Below are 20,618 nucleotides of genomic sequence, written 5' to 3' on the forward strand. Positions count from 1 at the left end.
TGAAGGTAACTCACTTATCCTTTGCCATCCTGCCTCACAAGCAACGAGAAGAGCAGGGAAGCTTGTTCTATCTGCCTTCTTTGCTAAAAAGTCAGGATACTGGGTGAGCAGAAGAGGAAGAACAGCCCAATCTACCCTGTTATGGACTACCAGCACTTGTTATCTGAGTAAATCTGGAGTGGTAAGTGCCACTGGTGCAGGTAATAGAAGCAGAGCCACCTCAGCAGCTTTCTTCTAGGGAGGAGACAATCTCCATCACAGGTAGCTGGGCAGATAATTTTTAGATAATTTTTAGCTCTCTGTGTTCTGCGACCATAGCAGACTAGAGAATCTGGGTCAATAATATGCTATATACATCATCCTCTGCTCATTAATAGGTAAGAACATGGGCTGCAAGAAGCAGTTTCAGGAACAAGCTGAACTGTAGAAACATGTTCTTCTCATCTTCTTTTACTTACTTACCCTGTTTGTATTTGGCTAAAAAACCTCCACCTTGCAGACTGCTATCTGTCCTTAGTTTTACATACAAGCTGTCTCCACTGGAACGGATGAGTTGTGGTATCTGGTTCCCACAAAATTTACCTAGCTGTTTAGCATTACTGCTGTTGCCATCATACACCTTAAAAAAAAAAAAAAAAGAATTTAATAAAGCTGATGGCATTACAAATCCAAATAATTTCCCCCTGACAAATGTCTGCTTAGGGAATTGTTACTGGGTATACAAGAGGTTAAATTCTATTTCTGCTCAGAGGAAGCCTGATAGGCATTTCAGAAACAAGCAAATCAGTGGAAAAACAGGAAGCGAGTAACCGAATACTGGTGGGTTTTGAGGGGCTCACTCACCAAGAGGGGAAAACTGCACTCCATTTCAACTCCATTAAAAATATTCAAATAATTTATGCAACAATTCAAATATGAAATTTGGGATTAACAATAGAGTTATTGACACTGTTGTGCCTTTTTCCTTGTAGTTTACTAGGAGAGCATACTAAGGCCCTTGTCCAAAACACAGCAAATTTAAAAGATATAGACAGATTCTTGTTTCAGTGGCCTTTCTATCTAGACATAAATGTTTTTCTTACCAGCAGCTACACAGACACTGCTGCCTTACTTCTCACTGCTCTGTGATATGAAGGTAGCATGTCAGCATGGAGCTTTCCTGTTCTGGGTCTGTTCACTTACGAACTTTTGAAGACCGAGGCCATGTGTTTTTCTTTGCCTGTGTACTCACCATATTCATCTGTCTGCTATGGAGCAAAGTGTCACAGGGTACATACCGCAAGGTAATCGAATTTGCACTTCGGGTGATACTCTAGATGGAACTGTTCAAACTGGATTTCAAATGGGGTTCCTCGATTTCCTCTGAGCAACCAGTAGCACTCTGAATTGTGGTAATATGGCATAGGGTAGTTGGGAGACATGAAGATACCAGAAACTGTCATCAAAGTCCCACCACAACCTGAAAAAGGCAAAGAAACCAAACCAACGTTTAACGTCTAGAAGAGTAGAGAATTAGACATGATGTGTGAAATTCACACTACTGACCTCCTTCACATGCCCTGAACATCTTCAGTGGTGCCCTAAAAATCTGCATTTAGCCGACAGTGTTGTAAGCACAAGATTGCCCATAGCACCTAGAAATATTAACTATCTAATTTGAAGAGTGCTCCTGATAGATAGTTAATCTTCAAATAGAAACCTCTCCATTAAATTCTTGGTTACTGCTTTCCTAAACATACAAGAAAGTTGACGCTACATTATATCTAGGGAATAGTATATCCTTCCTTGTGGAGAAGAAGCAAGCCCAAGGATCAAGAAAGTTGTATCCTTGATCTTAACAACATGAATATATGTTGCTATATAACTAGCAGACAGATTTTAGAAGATGAGAAGCAGAAAAGGTGTGGGGGGAAAGGTGAGGACTTAAATACAAATGAAAGATCAAGAATTAGATGTGTAAAATGGTTTTATACTTGATGCGATCATTTTACCTGCTGATGTACCATCCCACTCTGCTGAAAATCCCTCTCTTGTGCCAAATATGTCACTTACAAACTTTATCCACAGCTTGTTACCATGAGAGATTATAATAGGAGGCAGGTCTGTACCACAGTATTTTCCAAGAGGAGGAGAAGTTTCATACCCTCCATCTCTAGAATGACAGAGAAGAAAACCCTTGAGTCAGAGAGTGACACCATGAGAAATGTTAACAAATGAAAAATCTTGGGATACTTTCAGGCCTGGGAAAGACTAATCCTGTCTCTTCACCTTCCACAGCAATACAGCTACCAAATACTGGAGGAGTCCTGCTACTTGCAGTAAGAAGTTGCACCACAAGCACCTGCTTGCTGGGTACGCCCAGGCTCTCATCTCAGCAGCCTGTCCAGAGTCTGTCAATACAATGATAAACTCAAGAAGTGTCTCAAGCAGACTTGATGCTGCAGAAGCAGGACCTTCTCTGTATTCTACAAGGTGGCAATCATTAGTGTAACCAAAGGTAATCTTATAATTTGAAGAAATAACAGTTTTCTCACTTTTCACTGTTTAGCCTGACACAAAACCAGATGAGCTGACCTATTAAAAAACCCATGTTTATTTCCCACCACACAAATAGGAACCCATTTCTCAGAACTGATATGATGCATGTTTCGAAATATTTTCTTAGCCTTCAGAATTGTTTCTACAACCACTTATTTCCTATTTTTAAATTAAGTAATATTTCCAGTAATATTTTCTAATACTGTAATCAGGATGCACATTTAATGTTCTGTTTTGCTACCTGCACATGTCTCATGGGAATAAAAAAGACGGTGCCAACCTGCTTATCAATTGCTTTCTAACCTTATCTTCAAGCACTTTCATATTACAAATACCCTACAGGTCATTAGCGCAATAATAAATACATTTATATCTACATATGGATGTGATCTTGATATGATGCTTTTTAAGCGGACAGTAATACTTTCAATTACACTTTCACAGGTTTATACCTGCTTTTGAGAGAAATTTCCACTTAGACCTTGCCACTCTGTTTTCTTGTCATGCCCCCAGCTTAAACTGCTTGCTGCTGTCTCAGGCTACTAGCAGTTGAAGAGCTACGCCAGAACCTCCCCTCACTTGCATCTTGGCCTCTGCAGCTGTGGTCAGATGATCAATTTTCTTAGTTGACTGAATGCAATTTATCAGAGGACACCTCAGGACAAGAAACCAGAGTGGTACCCCACCTAAGACTTAACTAGCTACCCCATTTAATGGTATCAGGTTTGATAAGACATTCTGGAAATCCAGTTATGGCAGCAGAAATGTACTGAGTTGCACTTATCAATGTTCTGGCCATATCTTAAAACCTGTTTAATGCTGCTGAGCTCTTCACAGTGACAACAGAGTTAGATTTGTGCAATAAATGAATGTTTTCAGTTCTTGAGGTGAAAAGCTGAAAAACAATCCTGTTATAATTCAGGTCTACCCCAAATTAAGGTGTTAACTGTTAAAATAAAGTTAGATTAAATTTAATCTCAGATTGTTGTTTTAAAATGAAAAAAATGAAAGTTTTTCATAACTTTCTACAATTTGTATGTACAGCTGAAAACAACTAGCTAATTGACCAGGAATTCACAATCTTAATACTGCAACCTCAGCAAGCAGTTTTGTGTTTGTTCTAAAAAAATAAGACACTGTTTACAGAGGAATAACCCATACAGAATATCCAAAATGAGTTTTATCATGGTGCTCATTGAGGTCATGGAAACTCATGGCATGCTCAGAGTGAAAAAACACACTTGTGTTCTGCAGACATGGTTCATCTAGAGAGCTGGCTCATGAGGACAAAAATGGGTGCACTGACACTGCAAAGTGCAAATCCCATACAGCAACGCAGCAGAAAGGATGTGTACTTGGTGCAGCTATATTGTAAGCATGCAGCTAACCTTCCTGCAAATATTACTTTCTTCTACTTGCCTCTGTCCTGTAAAATTGACTAGAAATCACCACGCTAATATCCTAAGTTTAATGATGATCCCAGTATAAACAAATATTACAGATTATGTATACGTTCCTAGTGCTGCATCATAGAATATCTGCTGTTCAAAGACGATAAACATAAAACAGGATATAGACTCACAGAATCACAGAATAGTTTGGGTTGGAAGAGACCTTTAAAGGTCATCTAATCCAATCCCCCTGCAATGACCAGGGACATCTTCAACTAGACCAGGTTGCTCAGACCCCCGTCCAACCTGACCTTGAATATTTCCAGGGAGGGGCATCTACCACCTCTCTGGGCAACCTATTCCAGTGTTTCACCACCCTCATTGTAAAAAATTTCTTCCTTATATCTAGTCTAAATCTACCCTCTTTTAGTTTAAAACCATTACCCCTTGTCCTATCGCAACAGGCCCTCCTAAAATGTTTCTCCCCATCTTTCTTATAAGCCCCCTTTAAGTAGTGAGAGGCTGCAATAAGGTCTCCTCGGAGCCTTATCTTTGCCAGGCTGAACAACCCCAACTCTCTCAGCTTTTCTTCACAGGAAAGGTGCTCCAGCCCTCTGATCATTTTTGTGGCCCTGCTCTGGACCCACTCCAACAGGTCCATGTCTTTCCTGTGATGGGGACACCAGAGCTGGACATAGTACTCCAGGTGGGGTCTCACGAGAGCGGAGTAGAGGAGTAGAATCACCTCCCTCGACCTGCTGGCCACGCTGCTTTTGATGCAGCCCAGGACACGGTTGGCCTTCTGGGCTGCAAGTGTACATTGCTGGCTCATGTCCAGCTTTTCATCCACCAGTACACCCAAGTCCTTTTCCTCAGGGCTGCTCTCAGTCCCTTCATCCCCCTGCCTGTATTGATACTGGGGGTTGCCCCAACCCAGGTGCAGGACCTTGCACTTGGCCTTGTTGAACTTCATGATATTCACATGGGCCCACTTCTCAAGCTTGTCCAGGTCCCTCTGGATGGCATCCTGTCCCTCAGGCATGTCAACCCCACCACTCAGCTTGGTGTCATCTGCAAACTTGCTGAGGCTGCACTCGATCCCACTGTCTGTGTCACTGATGAAGATATTAAACAGTACTGGTCCAAGTACAGACCCCTGAGGTATTCCACTTATCACTGACCTCCACCTGGACATTGAGCCATTGACCACTACCCTCTGGATGTGACAATCCAACCAATTCTTTATCCACCGAACAGTCCACCCATCAAATCCATATCTCTTCAATCTAGAGAGAAGGATGTTGTGAGGGACCGTGTCAAAGGCCTTACAGAAGTCCAGATAGGTGACATCCATAGCTCTTCCCTTGTCCACTGATGTAGTCACTCCATCATAGAGGGCCACTAGGTTGGTCAGGCAAGACTTAGCCTTGGTGAAGCCATGCTGGCCATCTTGAATCACCTCCCTGTCATCCATGTGCCTTAGCACAGCTTCTGGGAGGATCTGTTCCATGATCTTCCCAGGCACAGAGGTGAGGCTGACAGGTTGGTAGTTCCCTGGATCCTCCTTTCTACCCTTTTTAAAAATGGGTGCAATGTTTCCCTTTTTCCAGTCACAAAGGACTTCATCTGACTACCATGACTTTTCGAATACCATGGAGAATATGTCACAAAAGAGGTAATAAAACTCTTTGTTTCTGCACTAAGAAAAACAACCAGAATGCAGTGCATGGGAATACAGTCCACATATTCCACTTGCTGCTCTGAGAACTGGAATTTACCAAGTGGGAAAGCCAACAACAGAGCAGGATGGGAGGAGGAAAAGGTAGCCTTTAATGTTCTCTGGCAAGTTCTTTTTCCCACATTGACAGCACAGGTGTATAGTTAAAACTGTAGCTTCTGAACATGCCTAAGTGGATTTGGACAACGTCCATGGTTATCAGTTATAAGGACAAGAGAAACAATTAAGCTTGCCTGATTTCTATGTAATCCTCTGTGCAGCGTTTATTCCCTTCCAAGGTGAAGTTGGTGAAATGCAGCACAATCTGTCTGTTTATTCCCACTGCGATGTTGTATATGCACTCTGTCTTGACAGGGTAGTTATTGGGATAGTTTGGAGATGTTAGCACACCAGTTTCAGTACTGTAGTTGTGCGAGCACACTTCAAAAAGAAAAGAAATAAGTATGTATTAACTTAACATATATGCTAAATTAACAGGAAATTTCTATTTCCAACAGACAGAAGAGCAAACATTCTGTGTTCCTGTGCATTAAAACTCTTCCTGGACACATCTTACTGCTGAATGTCATCACTATAAACTAAAACCAGAATCCAGCTTTTTCATGGGATTTCTTATATTTGAGTTGATTTGTTCAGCTTTTACCAGAACACTGTGTCTGTAATAAATAGACAATGTAAGAGTAGTTCTAGCTCCCTAAGTTGGCTTTGACCTAAACCCCAGGTAAGCAGAGAAATGAAACTGAAAGGGATGTCTTGATCAACACAAAAGGTAGTATTCCTGAATTTCTGAAAAGCAGTGGTTGTGGAAACTGAATGCAGTCTTTAGCTATGAGGAGATGATATCTTGTTCTCAGGCATTCCTCAAAATCAAATGTGGGACATGGGGATTTTATATCTAAGATTCTTGTCCCATTTTCTGGACCATAAGTGACAAAAAATCAGTTGGAAAATAATATAATCTTTCGATTGTGAGGACAAAGCAGTTCTACTTAAGGTCTTATACTAAAATCAGCTACATCAATTCTTCTGTGAGTACTGTAAAAGCATCTTGCTAGTATGAACTGGAAAGAAGAAAACAGTGTGGACTAATGCTGAGCCAGAACCTGAGCAATTAGTAAAAAGAAGCTCTTTCAAAAGCACAGAGATAAGGACTAGGAATAAAAATATCTGCTATACAGTGGTCCATGAGACTTATTTTGGAGTGAACAATTGTCATGTATTAGTTGATCACAGTCTGAGTAAGGTTTGTGATCTGGCTGCAAAAAAGGCAAGAAGAAATATGATCTGTGTCAGGTGTCTTCAGTCGAAACAGGGAATCTTGATGCCACTGCACAAGGTAATGGTGACATGTCACCTGAAAAAATGTGGATAACCATGGTCACTGATGTTCCGGAAAGCAAATGAGAACAAGTAAGACAGAGGTTGTGGAGACAGCAGGAAATTAGTAGATTAGTAGGCAAGAGACACTAGAAGAGTTTAACTTGTTTAGCTTAGTAAGTGCAGGAGAAAAAGAAAGAGATAAACAACAAGAAGCATGAAGAAAAGAAAAGTAGAACAGAGTCTCAACAACAGTACAAGCTCTGAAGTTAAAAACTGTCCATGATTACAGATAAACAGAAATTAGGAGGAAGTTTCTATCAGGAATTGCGTTTCTAGAGCAATCATTCAACCAAATAACAGATGCAGAAAGGGGAAAAAAGTCCACTGTTTTTTAAGATACAGTTTGCTTGATTTAATTAAGAAGGGGATCACGTTATGTAGCTTTTGGCAAAAAAAAAAAAACAAAGGGGAGGGTAAAATTGTAGGCTGGATTTGATGACCCTGGAGGCTCGTTCTGCTCCTCCATTCCCCTGTTTCAGGTCCTACAGGTTGCAAATATAAGAAATGAAAATAGATTTCTTAAATACCTTCTATCAAATAGGCAGGGTTAGACTAATCATAAAGCACAACTGAAAGAGCAAACAAAATATTATGATTAACTTTACACTCATTTAAACTGGTTGCCACAGATCTCTGAAACCTGTTTTCTAACATAGCACAGCTGCAGTGTGGTAATACTTGTGCTTAACACTTCAATATGCATAATAATTTAGGGGGAAGGGGTGAAATTACAGTTCAGGCCCTCCATGTCTAAGGTTGGTCATTTCTATGTCTGCTCTCTATCCATTCTAACTACTAAAACACTTTTGCTTTTAATGGTGTCTTTTTTAATGGTGTTTTTTTTGCATTCTTTGTCACCTGGAAGGCCTCTGTTGAAAATGTTTTCTGTGTGAGAAATACCCCCAAAGCTAGCTACCAGACTCATGTTCCTAATTCATCACAAGGAGAGCAAAGAAACATGACACAGAAACAGGCCAATAATTTTCTGCCATTGGGTTGTACTTTGGTATTGACAAGTCAAAAAGGTTTCATGCACTAGTTTAACTAAAATCATGATCTGTTAAAGTCTTTATCTAGAATTTTAGTAATTTGTGTATTCCATCACTGATATGCTCTAATGTATGCATATAACAATCAGGTTAGTCCTGGTCACCTTAAAAACCTTGTGCTGCCTTATAAATCCTTAGAATGCCCTTGCTGTGCAAGTCATATGATTTCCTGAGAACCCTGCCTGCAGGGTTAGAAATCTGACTTAGAAATGTGACCCAAGTTTTTCCTAATGGCTCATTACACAAAAAGCAATTAAAAATTAAAATGAAATTGTGTGTATATTTATTAGGTTACTTATTTTTAACTAATCATTTCCTCCTGATTTTGGAAGGGTGGGTAGGTACCTGACTCATGCACATTTAATGGTTAGAGCTGTTGCAATACTGCCATTCCTTATTCACTCAGAGGCTGAGACCATGAATACTAGCTTTCAGCCTGGAGAATATTAAAATTGATGCACTATATAAGGGCCCTTAGGGTAAAATTAGCAACACAGGAGCCAAAATATTTTTATCAGCCCTTTTAAGAACGATTTCCACAGAATTGTCCAGGTTCCCTCCCTCACCAAAGTTTGTTTTCTGAGGAGTAATGCATACAGAAACTCATATCCCAAGTGTGCTATTTTAAACTGCATGCTGTATATTGCTCTAGACTTCAAATAACAATCTCCTTTATGAGCTAAAGGGGATAAATACAGAAGGTGGAACAGTAACTGCCTTAGAAATGTCAGACTTCTGGCTACAGTGTAATAAACCCAAGTGTAGGCGCTGCTATGATGATTAGGAAAAGCATAAATGAACCTGCGTTTGTGTCAGCCAACTCTCTTCTGGTAACTGAATTCATTTGTTGTGTTCTACTTTCAGCAGGAGAGCTGGCACTCCCCTTTTGCACACACCTCACTAACACAGCATTTGGGGATGTGCTTGGGCAGTAATAGTTCCTTCAGTGAAAACTGTTAGAAAAGTTAGCAGGAAAAAAGTACTTTGACTCCTTTGCCAAAGTTCAGAATGCAGCCTAACTCCATAATGTGATTATTATTTGCCTGGAAAAAATATGAATTCAGTTTAGTTTGAAGACACTTATCGCAGATCATGAAAAACAGAAGGCAGCAATTGTTAAGGATAATCACACATCTTGCCTTGCCAGTGTGTGAGGTTTTGAAAGCTATTCAATCTGCTTTCTGATTTTGGTACTGAATGTGTTTGCTTTTCTGAAAAAAATGCCGTAAATGGCAGTAACCCACTGTAATGGCTGACAGCAGAGAAAAATGCCAGCTTTTATACCACTCACTTATGATTGCATACTGCAGAAAATTATATCCGTGTTTTTTCCCATAAAGAGATATTCATCAGTTGCCATAATTCGAATTAATAAAAAATAAAACTATAGTGTCGTACGTAAAATGGCAGTTTCTTCCTTTCGATCTCACTCTGCCAAAGGAAAACTGGGATCCATAACAATTAGACTTTTATGCAAGACTATGCATGTTTAGAAAAAAAAGGAAGAAACTGTCACATGAAGTATATGCCTCTCCACAGGCAATGGAAAAGCACATCTGCACATCAGGGTCTTCTGTTACTGCTGCTGGCAGATGCTAACAGGCTTAATTTTTACCACGAAGGCACACAAAGGCTCTTTGTACTCTCTCAGGCCCAAACTCCTTAGAAACATGGGTACAGCTGTTCAAAAAGAATCTCCAAATCTCTTCTGCTGATTTACACATAAACACACATACTGTAGGGTTGCATACACATATATGTAGGCATATATAGGCAGACTAACAACCTGATCAAACATAACCAAGTTGCAGTGGCCTAACAGATTGCCAGTTGCCAGCTGACTGAGCTGTTTTCCTGAAACTCAGGATGAGCTGATGCCCAAGAGGCATGAAGGACTTGACCTTTTTTTTTCTGTCTTAGCTCAGCCTCATTCAACCATGCTCTGTATCTGAGCACACACATATTTGTCAGACATTACTTCCCATTCCTGTCTTTGCTCATTCAGCTCAAGAGAAAAGCTGGACAACATCCTCCCAATAATTACTGGGTTCAGTCAGCAAGATGGAAACTGAGATCTCAACATGTACTCACATGTTGACGACACACAAATCTATAATCACCTTCAGGTGCACTTTTAAGTCCATGGGTTCACGAACGTTTTTCTTTCTTCATCCTTCTCAAACTCTGACTTCTCCAGTCAGTCATTGTCAGCTAACACATACCACAAAATGAAGCTGTTTAAAACCAAATTACCCCTCTTGATAAATAATATCATTCACAATTCAGGATGATAAGGAGGAAAAATCTCATCTTTCACCAAAGCCAGAGAAAGATCAGGAATAAAAACTCTATCAGGAAGGCAATCTGCTAAAAACCATGTTAAAGCTGACTTTTCTCAGCAGAAAGGATGAAATTAAGCCTTTTTAATGAAACAAACAAATAAAAAAAACCCAAACTAAATGAAAAAAATCCCCCCAAAACCCCAATTCAAAGTAAAACAAATAAATGCCCACTTACTTGTGAAGAAGTCAAGGACAATAAAAGACCTACACTGACTCTAGTGCTATTCCTATTGAAAAATTGTGGCCTGGATCTTTCAAGACCCTGAGCAACACTTCCACGAAAGACTGAGCCCTTTCAAAGATTTTTTCAATAATTTTACATGGGTTCTTTGTGGTGTGTCAGCCAAGATGGGCAAAAGAAAACCCTAAACTCTATCATAACACTTATATGGCTGTAGTGACATTCGTCTATCTGGTATTTGAGACCTGGACTCTAGGAAGTAAGTCCAAATATTACTTGCTTTCCATGTGACTTTCCCCTTTAAAAGACAGAAAGATGGCTAAGCATCCGAGGTACAGATAGTTTAAGTGGGCAATACACATTTTAAACAACTGAGTATCATGTGGGTGTATTTGAGTGAAGGATTTCCATTTGTATTCCTGCCATATGAGCTATTCACAGCTACTACCTGGTAGGCTGTTAAAACAATTGTTTGCACTTTATGGACCATGGCCATGGCTGTGTCTTACGGCATTCAAATTTTTTGACCAGGAAGTATAGCTTTGCCATTATTTTCAGGCTACTTTTCAACTAATTAATGTATCACAGATAAACCATACTAACAAAAACATTGTTTGCTAAGATGCATAGAGAAGAAAATTATCTTTGTTTTACGTAAAACCCTTTTTTTCACCCACGCTTATCCATTTTTTTACTTCTATTTATTCTTTTTTTTTTTTGTGATAATCTTGTCCATCTTTTCAATAGCTCATTCTCTGTAAAATAACTCCAGGCAAAAGCCTATTGAAACATCTAATATGAACCAGAACACCTTTGACCAGTTCTGATATTAGTTACACTCTAGCTGGCTAAGAAAACATAGCTCAAAAATATGAAGGATTCTTACTGCACAAGAAACATTATTAGAACCATATTTTCCTTAGCAGAAAAATCAAACTAGGCAGCAGATGTAAAGAAAAAAAAATCCATAGCTTTGGTAAATCTCTCAGATATGATTATGTTCAGCAATTTGCTACCTTAGTGTAACTGGATATACATAAGATGAATATCAGGCCTAAACATTTCACAGTGGGAAAACTAAACTTGATATGATTTCAGGGAAATGAGGAGTTGCTTCTCGCAGCAAAGTCCACATACACACATGTGTTTGCCTTCTCTCAGGCCACAGCAGCTTCAAAACACTTTCTTCTTAATCAGAAATTAATGTTAGCAGTTCAGTATTTATGACAATTTTATAGTATTGCTATGCTTGTGCTGGGACTAAAAGAAACAATTCTCTGTAAAGAAAACAGATCATAGTTTCAACTTATCTGTAGGGTTATTACTCTCAGTTTCAGTAGTTATCTGCTACTTTGCCATACTTATGCAAACTATGGTGGTTGAAGCGAAAAAGCATTTATTCTAGAGATCATAGTTCTAGGTCTGAGTGAGAATAAACTGAGAGTTAGCCCAGTTCAGCTGAAAAGTAGTAAAGATAACTGTATTAATTATGGGGAAAGAAAATCATACCTGTTGTTTAGAGTTTGGATGAAGATATTAGATAGTTCTAATTTCATATAAACTTTTTATGCAGTTTTTAGTTGTTAATAGCATTGAAGAGAAAACAGACTTGCATTTTTTAAGGGATAGTTTGAAACCATTCCAGAGACAGTGTTATACAGTTTGAACCTCACATGACGCATAAAGCAGTGCTTTGGATGAAAGATGAGAAAATCCAGTCACCATGGTGGTGGTAAAGGAGGGGAATACGGAAGAGGGGAGGGAGACTAGTGAAGCTGGACAGAAAATCTTGGGGTTCATCAGCACTGAGATAACTAACAAAACCAAAGAAACAGATAGAGTTACAGAGACAGAAATATAGATTAATGTTGAGTAAAGAATATTTTGATCTTGATGAACTGTGAGAAGGGCTGCTATAAGAACAGTTAGAAAGGAATCAAAGGAACCCATGAAATATTAATCTGAGGTAAAGTAAAAGAAAAAATATCACATTAACAAGCAACAGTCATATTTACAGAAGTTATAGTTGGCAGCTACAAAAACAGGCTCACAAAAGACTTTCTTTATAAGGCTGATAATTTCAAAATTTCTCACTAGTAAGAACTCAGTTTTCAAATGACAGCATCTTTCTTGGAAAGATTTTTAAAAGTAGAACTTGGGTATTGGCCTATTATCTTCTAATAAATAGATATTTCCTTTTTGGAATAGTTCTCATTAAGTCTTAATTGTTTTTACTGTCTTTTTGGTTTCCATGCCACATAACTCAAGGATGAATGAAGGCAGCTGAGAAAATGGGTTATTTGGATGTTATCTGGTAGTGAATAAAAACACAGTGGCAAAATCTGTACTGGTCTTGCCTATACACATGCTTGAGAGATGAAATAACAGCCAAATTTTCCAAGCTGTCACCAAGAAAGCAGTTATTTTTCACAAGGTAGAAATCGGAAATTTTGCTGGTTTTAAACAGGTTGGAGAAACTCAGAAGGTAGGAAAAATAAAATGATTAAAGAAACTAGGAGCAAACAATGAGCAGCCATTGGTAGTTTATGTCTGTATAGATACGTACTATGAATTTCTGGTATTCATCTAATAAACCCCTTGTAGCCTGCACACATACACACAAATCAGCTAGAAACTGGTTAATGATGGATACACAAATAATCTAGCTACAAATGTATTCTCATTTTTACTTTTTTTTTCCATTGTCCCACTCTACCTCTTCTGTGGTTTAATTCTGCTAGGCAAAACCTGTCCCTCTACCCACATAAATCCTCTTCTACTACAGATCTTGTGTTTAGCAGTGAGGAGATCAATAGCAGACCCATGTCTATTTGGCCTATGAAACTAGTAGTTACAGTCTTTCACCAAGGGGCTGCTTTTTCAAGTGCAGCTCAGTCACTGCTAATACACTCTCAGTGCTGGAGAGATGTGCAAACACTGGATCAGGTATGGTGGGTTCAGCATAGTTTGAAAACACAGATGTGCCCCCACCCTGGGAAACCTTCAAATCAGCTAGAATTCTGAGTAATTTCTCAGTTTTTCTCTGCTTTAGAGAACTAAGGGAATGAATGGTCATCCTTCTCTTCAATGTTTTTTTCCTCACTGATATATGTCTTGGCCCCTTAAAAGGAGATATGTAAACAACAGATTTAAGGCTTAACAGGAGCCTTAAACTCTTCTGGAGACAGAAATGTTGTACTCTGTCATAATGAAAAAAAACAGCTTGTGCTTTCAGGTTATTTTGTTGCTTTATCAAATTTCATCCTATATGACCTTTCTCTTTCCATCATCAATATTGCACCTTAATAGGGACTAAACTAATTTTTATGGCACCTGAGAGTCTCCCATTCAAGCGAGTTGTCCACGATTGCTAAGCTTCCTAGATCACACATACTCAGCTCAGAACAGAGGAAGCAAATTCAGAAAATACTTTTCCTAAATAATTCATGCAGTTCTGCCATGTCAGCACTTACTGGCTTTTTAAAGAAAACATCAGTGTTGCTTACAGAAGTTGCTTTCTGTTTTCCTAGGGAGGAAAAAGCTTGTGAATAAAGCAGGATAAATAAGAAGGGGTAGAAGAGGCACCAGGCAGTCTCCTGTTAATACAGAAAATAATGCTTCTGTTTCTTGTAGTGGTTATTTACAGTGACAGCTGAAAACATTTAATTTGCATAATGAACAGACTGACATATTACCTTTTGATGCATCCAGGGAGATGTAATTAGCTGAGAAGCCCTCAGATGCAACGCTGTGATCAGTCACAAAGTACAACATCATCATGCTGCCACCACTAGTGAGAGATGGTGGAATTGATCTTCCACAGTACCTGCAGCAAAAAGATGCCTCAAATTGAATGGCAGTACTTTATGAAGCATCTATATTACTGGAAGAGGGGATTCAGTTTTCCTGAGAAGCTCAAACAGCTACACATACACAAATGTCTCCTTTGGATGATACAGATCCCAGCCATGTACCCTGTATCAGGACACTAAATAGCACACTGTGTGTACAAGGGTACAAATCTAACTTGTGTGGCAAAGTCAGAGGAGAAACTGTTCATCAAGTTGTCAAATTCTTATTGAAGTTACTCTATGCTGTACCTATAACATATTCTGTTCTTTTGTGGGAGTCAAAGTGGCTGGCCAAAGACTAAGGTTGCAAAATGCTCTCCATTATGAGAGTCATTTGCTCCTTATTTTCCAAAATACTGCTCTGTCAGCCAACCACTTTACAGGCTGTAGCTGCAGCTGGATGCTATTCCCAAGTAGTTCAGATGTTCTTAAATTCTAGGGCAGCAAGGAAACCCTGTACATACCCTAGCTGGCAAAGAGGAAAAAAAGAAAAGATTCTTCCCTAAGATAAAATCACATATCAGGAGAAAGTGAAAAGAAAATCCTATAAAATGCAGACTTTAGTCTTTGCTGGGATCCAAATGCACAATCTTTTAAGTAATCTTTCTTTCACTTCTGCAACTGTTTCAAATCACGTCTTTTCCTGAGCACTGATGCCTTTGAACTTATTTCCCATAAATCAAAATGTTAATAGAGCTGGACAATGTCAGTTATTGAAATCTGTTCTTAAAAAAGCTGTCCTCTTGACACAAGTTAGTTTCTCCCAGCATAATATCTATTAAATGTGCTTCTCATTTCCATGGTCAAAGAAAGCATGCTGCCTTTACTATCCCAGGCAGAGAAATTGCTGGTATTGTTTCTGTAATGCTGAGAAATTAATCTATACATAAAATTTAAGGAAGAAAATTGGATGTTGAGGTCTACAGAACAGTGCTCACTCTACAGAAATTCACCTCTGTAAGCTAATGGACATATTCACCTTCCCATTTTTTGCACAGTGCTGTTGTCATATATTTCAAGATAATCATTTCTGCAACTATAATCAAATGCCAAGTTAAATGAAGTGAACATCAAGCGGATAAGGTAGCCGGGTTGAATGTTGATAATCCAGGTACAGTTAATACCATGTGGGTAGATATCTGGATAACCAGGACTTGTAATGGTTCCTTCTGGTCCAGTGAGAGCCTCTCCACATACTGTAGAGATTTAAAACATCAGGTTAAATGATATATTTATAAAAAAATTAGGCACTTATAAAATTGGATATTTTTCTTTCTGAAATTTCATAGTCTTTTTTTTTCCTAGATGCACACTACATGGTGATAGATTCAGAATTTATCTCCCATTACATTGTCATAAAACTTGATGGCCAACTGTTTTCAGTGTACAGGAAAATTTGGAAAGTCCCAACACTCTACAAATAAAACAACAACAACAAAAAATCCTTACCTGTATCTAATGGCCAATACTCAGCTCTGAAGCCAAGGTTGGTGAGAGAGGAAGCTCTGAATTTGATATAGAGATTATTCCATGTAGATTGCACTCTAGATGGTACAGCTGTACCACAGTATTTCTCCAAAAGAGGAGAGTCTGTGTTGTTGCCATCTCTGACCTGAAGAACAGTGTATTCAAAATATCCCATACAAATTTCTATTATATTAAAGTTGTAAGCATAAACGAATTAATAAGAACCATATAAAAGAGATCCTTAGTAAGTCGAACCCTACCCTTTCTTCAGCATGGTTTCTGCTACAGGCACATACAAGGCAACCTTATGACTGCCAGAGAAGCACTTTCCCAGCCAAAACATGTCAGATGGAGAGAAGCTGAGATCTTACACCCTCAACAGTAAGTGGCATATAAACCTCCAAAATGAGGTCTGTCTATTTAAAGACATCCAATACTTGTCTCTGATTATCAAAATGGTCATATCATCTTTGGAGAACCAAGATATTTGGATTCCCATTATGATCCTGGTAAAGCTTTTACAACTGCTGTAAGAAGTGCTTGTCTGTCAAGCAGTTCTGCTTTGATGGAGATGAGTATAAGAAGGAACATACTGATAAGTCTACCTACTATTCATAGTATATGTGTATTATTCTTTACCTCTATGTAGTCCGAGTCACAAGTGGTTGTATTTCGAATGTCAAAGTCGATAAAGTTAAGAATCACCGCTTTGCTAGCTGGCTGGGAGATGATCCACTCACAGGTCTTTGGGTGAGGGGACATCCTGGGGTAGTAAGGTGAATGGATAGTGCCTGCTCCAGACAAGAAGCCTCCACAGGCTGCCAAGAGACACCAAGAATCAGTGCTTGTGAGTAATTGTTTCAAGGAATGTGTAATGGAATGTCTATCAATTATCACTACAGAATTAGAAGACAATCACCCCTAAAACCTATCTATCTTCTTACAGCATCTACTACAGATCATCCAAGTATTATTAAGAACATATTTAAAAGAACATATGGCTATAATTATAGCATAAACATGTATATACAGAAGACCAATCTAACTGTACTCATGAAAACTTACGGATTTGACTCATTTGTTTCACACACACAGATAGGCTTGATGATTAAGAAGTAAAAGATAAGAATAATGAAAGTAAAAATATTCAGGCAGAATTGTAGCTATATCATCTTTGCTATGTTAGTGGCAAATGATTTATCATTAATAGAAGCAATGGCAGGTGCATTTCCAAGTATGGTAGGAGTGTCTACAAGAGACCTACTGCAGACAGCATCTTAGCATTTCTAAATGTCGCAATAAATAAATAAACTGGCTCTGCTTTTTTTATTTCCTTTCTTTTGAGTTTGTCTTAGACCCATTATATGGATAATATAGCATGAAAATGACTGAAAGTGTTCAAATTACAGATCAGTTCACTGTGCAAGTCACCAATTTCTCTTACCAACTTGATAAACAGCCCTGAAGCTAGACCTTTGCACAGATGCGTCAGACTTGAACTTGATCCAGAGACCGTTGCTGGTAGAAATGATTGGAGACATATGTGTACTATGACAGAATTTGCTAATAAGAGAAGACATCTCACTGTTACCATCTCGAACCTAGTCATCAAAAAGAAAAAAATAAATGTCAGATCATAAAAGTGTTGGGATCTGATATCTGGATAAAATTATAATCTCACAAGAACTGCTGAATAAAAAAAAAAAGGAGTAACTATTTTACTTATTTAGAAGAGGGACAAAGAGCCATCACAGTAATTGGCACAAGCACATGATTTACAAGAGCTCGACGGAAGGATCGGATGATTAGCACAGGCGACACACATTCACATACGGTACTGTCACAGGATATTAGGATGAAACAGCTCTTCTCTATGAACCACAGCTTTAATACAATTTGGGCATATGATTCCAAAAGTGACACCTTTAGTCTGAAAGAGACAGGTAAGGTGCTCACCAGTGATAGCAATGAAATTTTTGCCAGCGCTAAAATGTACTAGGGAAAAAAAGGGGTATTTGTGATTTTCTTGCTCTGGCCATGAAGTTTCTAGTGATTTTTCAATGGTACTTCTCCAGAACAAGCACATGTCCCATCACACCCTTATGTCAGCACAGCCAGACAGCTCACTAACAGGAGGTGCAACTCTGAGTCCCAAAAGCAGCGAAGAGGTATACTGACGTCTTTCCATTGCTTTATGTGAAGGGTCCAATGCATGATAATGACAATGAAGCTATATCAGGGAATCACTTCCAGCTTTTACCTTCTGTATTGCCACTGTACTGACCTCAATCAATTTGCTAATCAAAGAAGAAATGTATCTTATGCGTTTTCCCAAAAGTTGATTATAAATCTTGGTTATCAAGGAGACTAGGAGGGAATGAGGTATTTGCACCTCTGAACTTCAGGCCCTGAACCCACAGTCTATGGGTAAGAAGAGGTGCATCCAGAGATGCAATTATTCTCCCAAAGATTCTCCCAAAAAGAAAACAGCTCTTTTCTGCTGTAAAAGTGGCAGTAGCTCATGTAGCTGGTGCTGCTTTTAAATGCACCTATATGCTGTCAACCCCAAAAAATCATTCCAGGGAAGTCATTGGCAAAGCCAGGGACATCCAGCTTTCTGGTCCCCTCTCATTACCTCTTCTTTCCTCCTCAGCTGTATTCCTCCATGGGCTGGGAGAGAAGGCAGGGGACCCTTGTCAGTGACCTGATGAGCAGGCAGTGGCTGGCCTGCTTGCCCAGCTTTGGCAACCTCCAGTTGGTGAGGTGGCTTTCTGACTAACAGATATTTTGAATTTCCCTGGGACTTGAGTTTAAGATGACAGAGTTATTCTGGATTTACAGCAGAGCAACTGAGACCAGAATTTGTGCTGAAATATTTAGAAAATCTTTAGACAGCAGTGAAAGTTTCCAGAACTATAGTTCACATGAGTTTACATGATTCTTGACCTGATTCTCCATTTTTGGTGTAGCCCAGTGAGAAGTGATAAAAATAACAGGTTCTCTAAACCATGTGAATAATGTCTCCTATTGCCAGCTAGAAGGATGGCATGGAGAAGGAGCTGGCTTGGCTAACACCTTACCTCTGCAGCACAATGTCACAGGCTTTCTTAACAAGGAAGTTTTATTGTGCCTAGTTTCTTATTGCAAATCCCTGGTCCCAGGCTGTTCCTTCCTTAGTAAGAGACTAAACATCCCTCCCTGAGCAAATGCCTGTGAGCTGTGTCTGGCCCCTGTGGAAACTCTACAGGTTTCCTGTTATCGCCAGGGATGGGAATAATCTGCACATTTTCAAAGTGAAAAAACAATTGTCGGAGAGTGACTTTTCAAGTAACTTAAACACCCAAAAGCTATCTCCCTAGCTGAATGTCATTATAAAACCCAGTCAGACAGTATTTTAGAAAAATGTTTGTGGAAAATCAGGCCTTGATAAAATAGCACAGTGCTTTAGTCATATCGACTGTCCTGGTCTAGAAAATGTCGGTCCTGTTTCTCTGCTCTGGGCTGAGCCACCAAGTGAGAGGGTAGGAAGAAGAAGACAGAAGCACAGGGAAACTGAAAGGCTTGTGACTGATCAGCAAACAGCGAGGTAAATGCCTTGCTGAACTAATACAAACTGATTGCGTTCAACAGAAATGGTTTTGTTTCTCTGGCTGCTGTGAATTTAGCTGCTGTTCTGCCAGCAATTAGGCAAGAGGAGTACCAGGCCAAACAAACAAAAGCTGTCTGTTTTCATTAAACACACTTCCTCTCTCGTTTCAGAAATTAATTACACTTCATTCCAACCAAAGTCTCTGAATTAGAGGAGGAGGGAGGGGAACGATGTCAGCACAATAACATCTTTTAAAAACAGATTAAATGCACGGAGATTACAGGGGCCTATTCCTTGTTTGGTAAAGAAGAGATTAAACACAAAACCAAACCCCACTGCCACGTAATGGTGCAGCCGGCAGCGCAGGACCCAGCTCTGCGCTGGGCCACAGGGCTTGCTCCTACCTGCTTCAGCTGTGGCGGCACCTTCACTAATCAACCGGGTGTTGGTGGCCAGTTTGTTTTGCTTCTGTTTACCTCTTTGTGGTACAGCCACAGTTTTATACAGACAGCAGTACCCACCAGCCATGCCATGAAGGATGAGGTATTTATGACTGTATGGAGAAATACAGGCTGGGTACAACAGCAGATGCCTCGAAATGTGGCGAGTTGGGGCGCAGTGCAGAGGAGAACAGGGACGGTGTGACAGGAGAAGAGGCATGGACCACCGATATAAAGAGCTTGTCAGGCCCTGAGGGCATCGCAGGACTCACTGGCCCAGCCTTGCCTCCCCCGGCCCCCTGCACCCTGCCCATGGCCCAGGACCCCATGTCAGCCCTCCGGGGCCGTGAGTGCCCGCCCCAGCGGCACTGCAGCAGGGCCAGTCTCCTGCTCCCCACAGCCCTGCCCTGCCCGGCCATGGGCTCTGCTGAGCTGGGCTGACCCACACGCCCACGACCCAGCCTGGCCTTGGTCCATCCCTGTCCCCAGGGAGGTGCCCAATGCCGGGGGCTGCCCTGCTCCCTGGCCAGGGTTGTGGGACAGGCCCTGGCTGTGAGGGCCTGCTGTGCCCCTCCGGGGAGCCCCCATGGCTCCCGGGAGCCCCCGGCCTGCACAGCCAAACCTCACCCACGGTCTGTTAGAGAAATGCAGA

General features: G+C 40.0%; 1 protein-coding gene across 1 annotated transcript in view; it reads right to left on the reverse strand.

The window, feature by feature from the left end:
• Positions 1 to 20,618, reverse strand: part of CUBN (cubilin) — a 149,901-nt gene that overhangs the window by 107,653 nt on the left and 21,630 nt on the right. The window contains 9 exon segments of the mRNA XM_068404678.1: positions 463 to 619; positions 1,278 to 1,459; positions 1,992 to 2,152; positions 5,901 to 6,087; positions 14,315 to 14,445; positions 15,450 to 15,666; positions 15,920 to 16,082; positions 16,577 to 16,755; positions 17,382 to 17,538. Coding sequence (XP_068260779.1) covers positions 463 to 619; positions 1,278 to 1,459; positions 1,992 to 2,152; positions 5,901 to 6,087; positions 14,315 to 14,445; positions 15,450 to 15,666; positions 15,920 to 16,082; positions 16,577 to 16,755; positions 17,382 to 17,538 — 1,534 coding nt within the window.

The sequence above is a fragment of the Nyctibius grandis genome, chromosome 7 (assembly GCF_013368605.1).
Source record: "Nyctibius grandis isolate bNycGra1 chromosome 7, bNycGra1.pri, whole genome shotgun sequence".
Taxonomy (NCBI): Eukaryota; Metazoa; Chordata; class Aves; order Nyctibiiformes; family Nyctibiidae; genus Nyctibius; species Nyctibius grandis.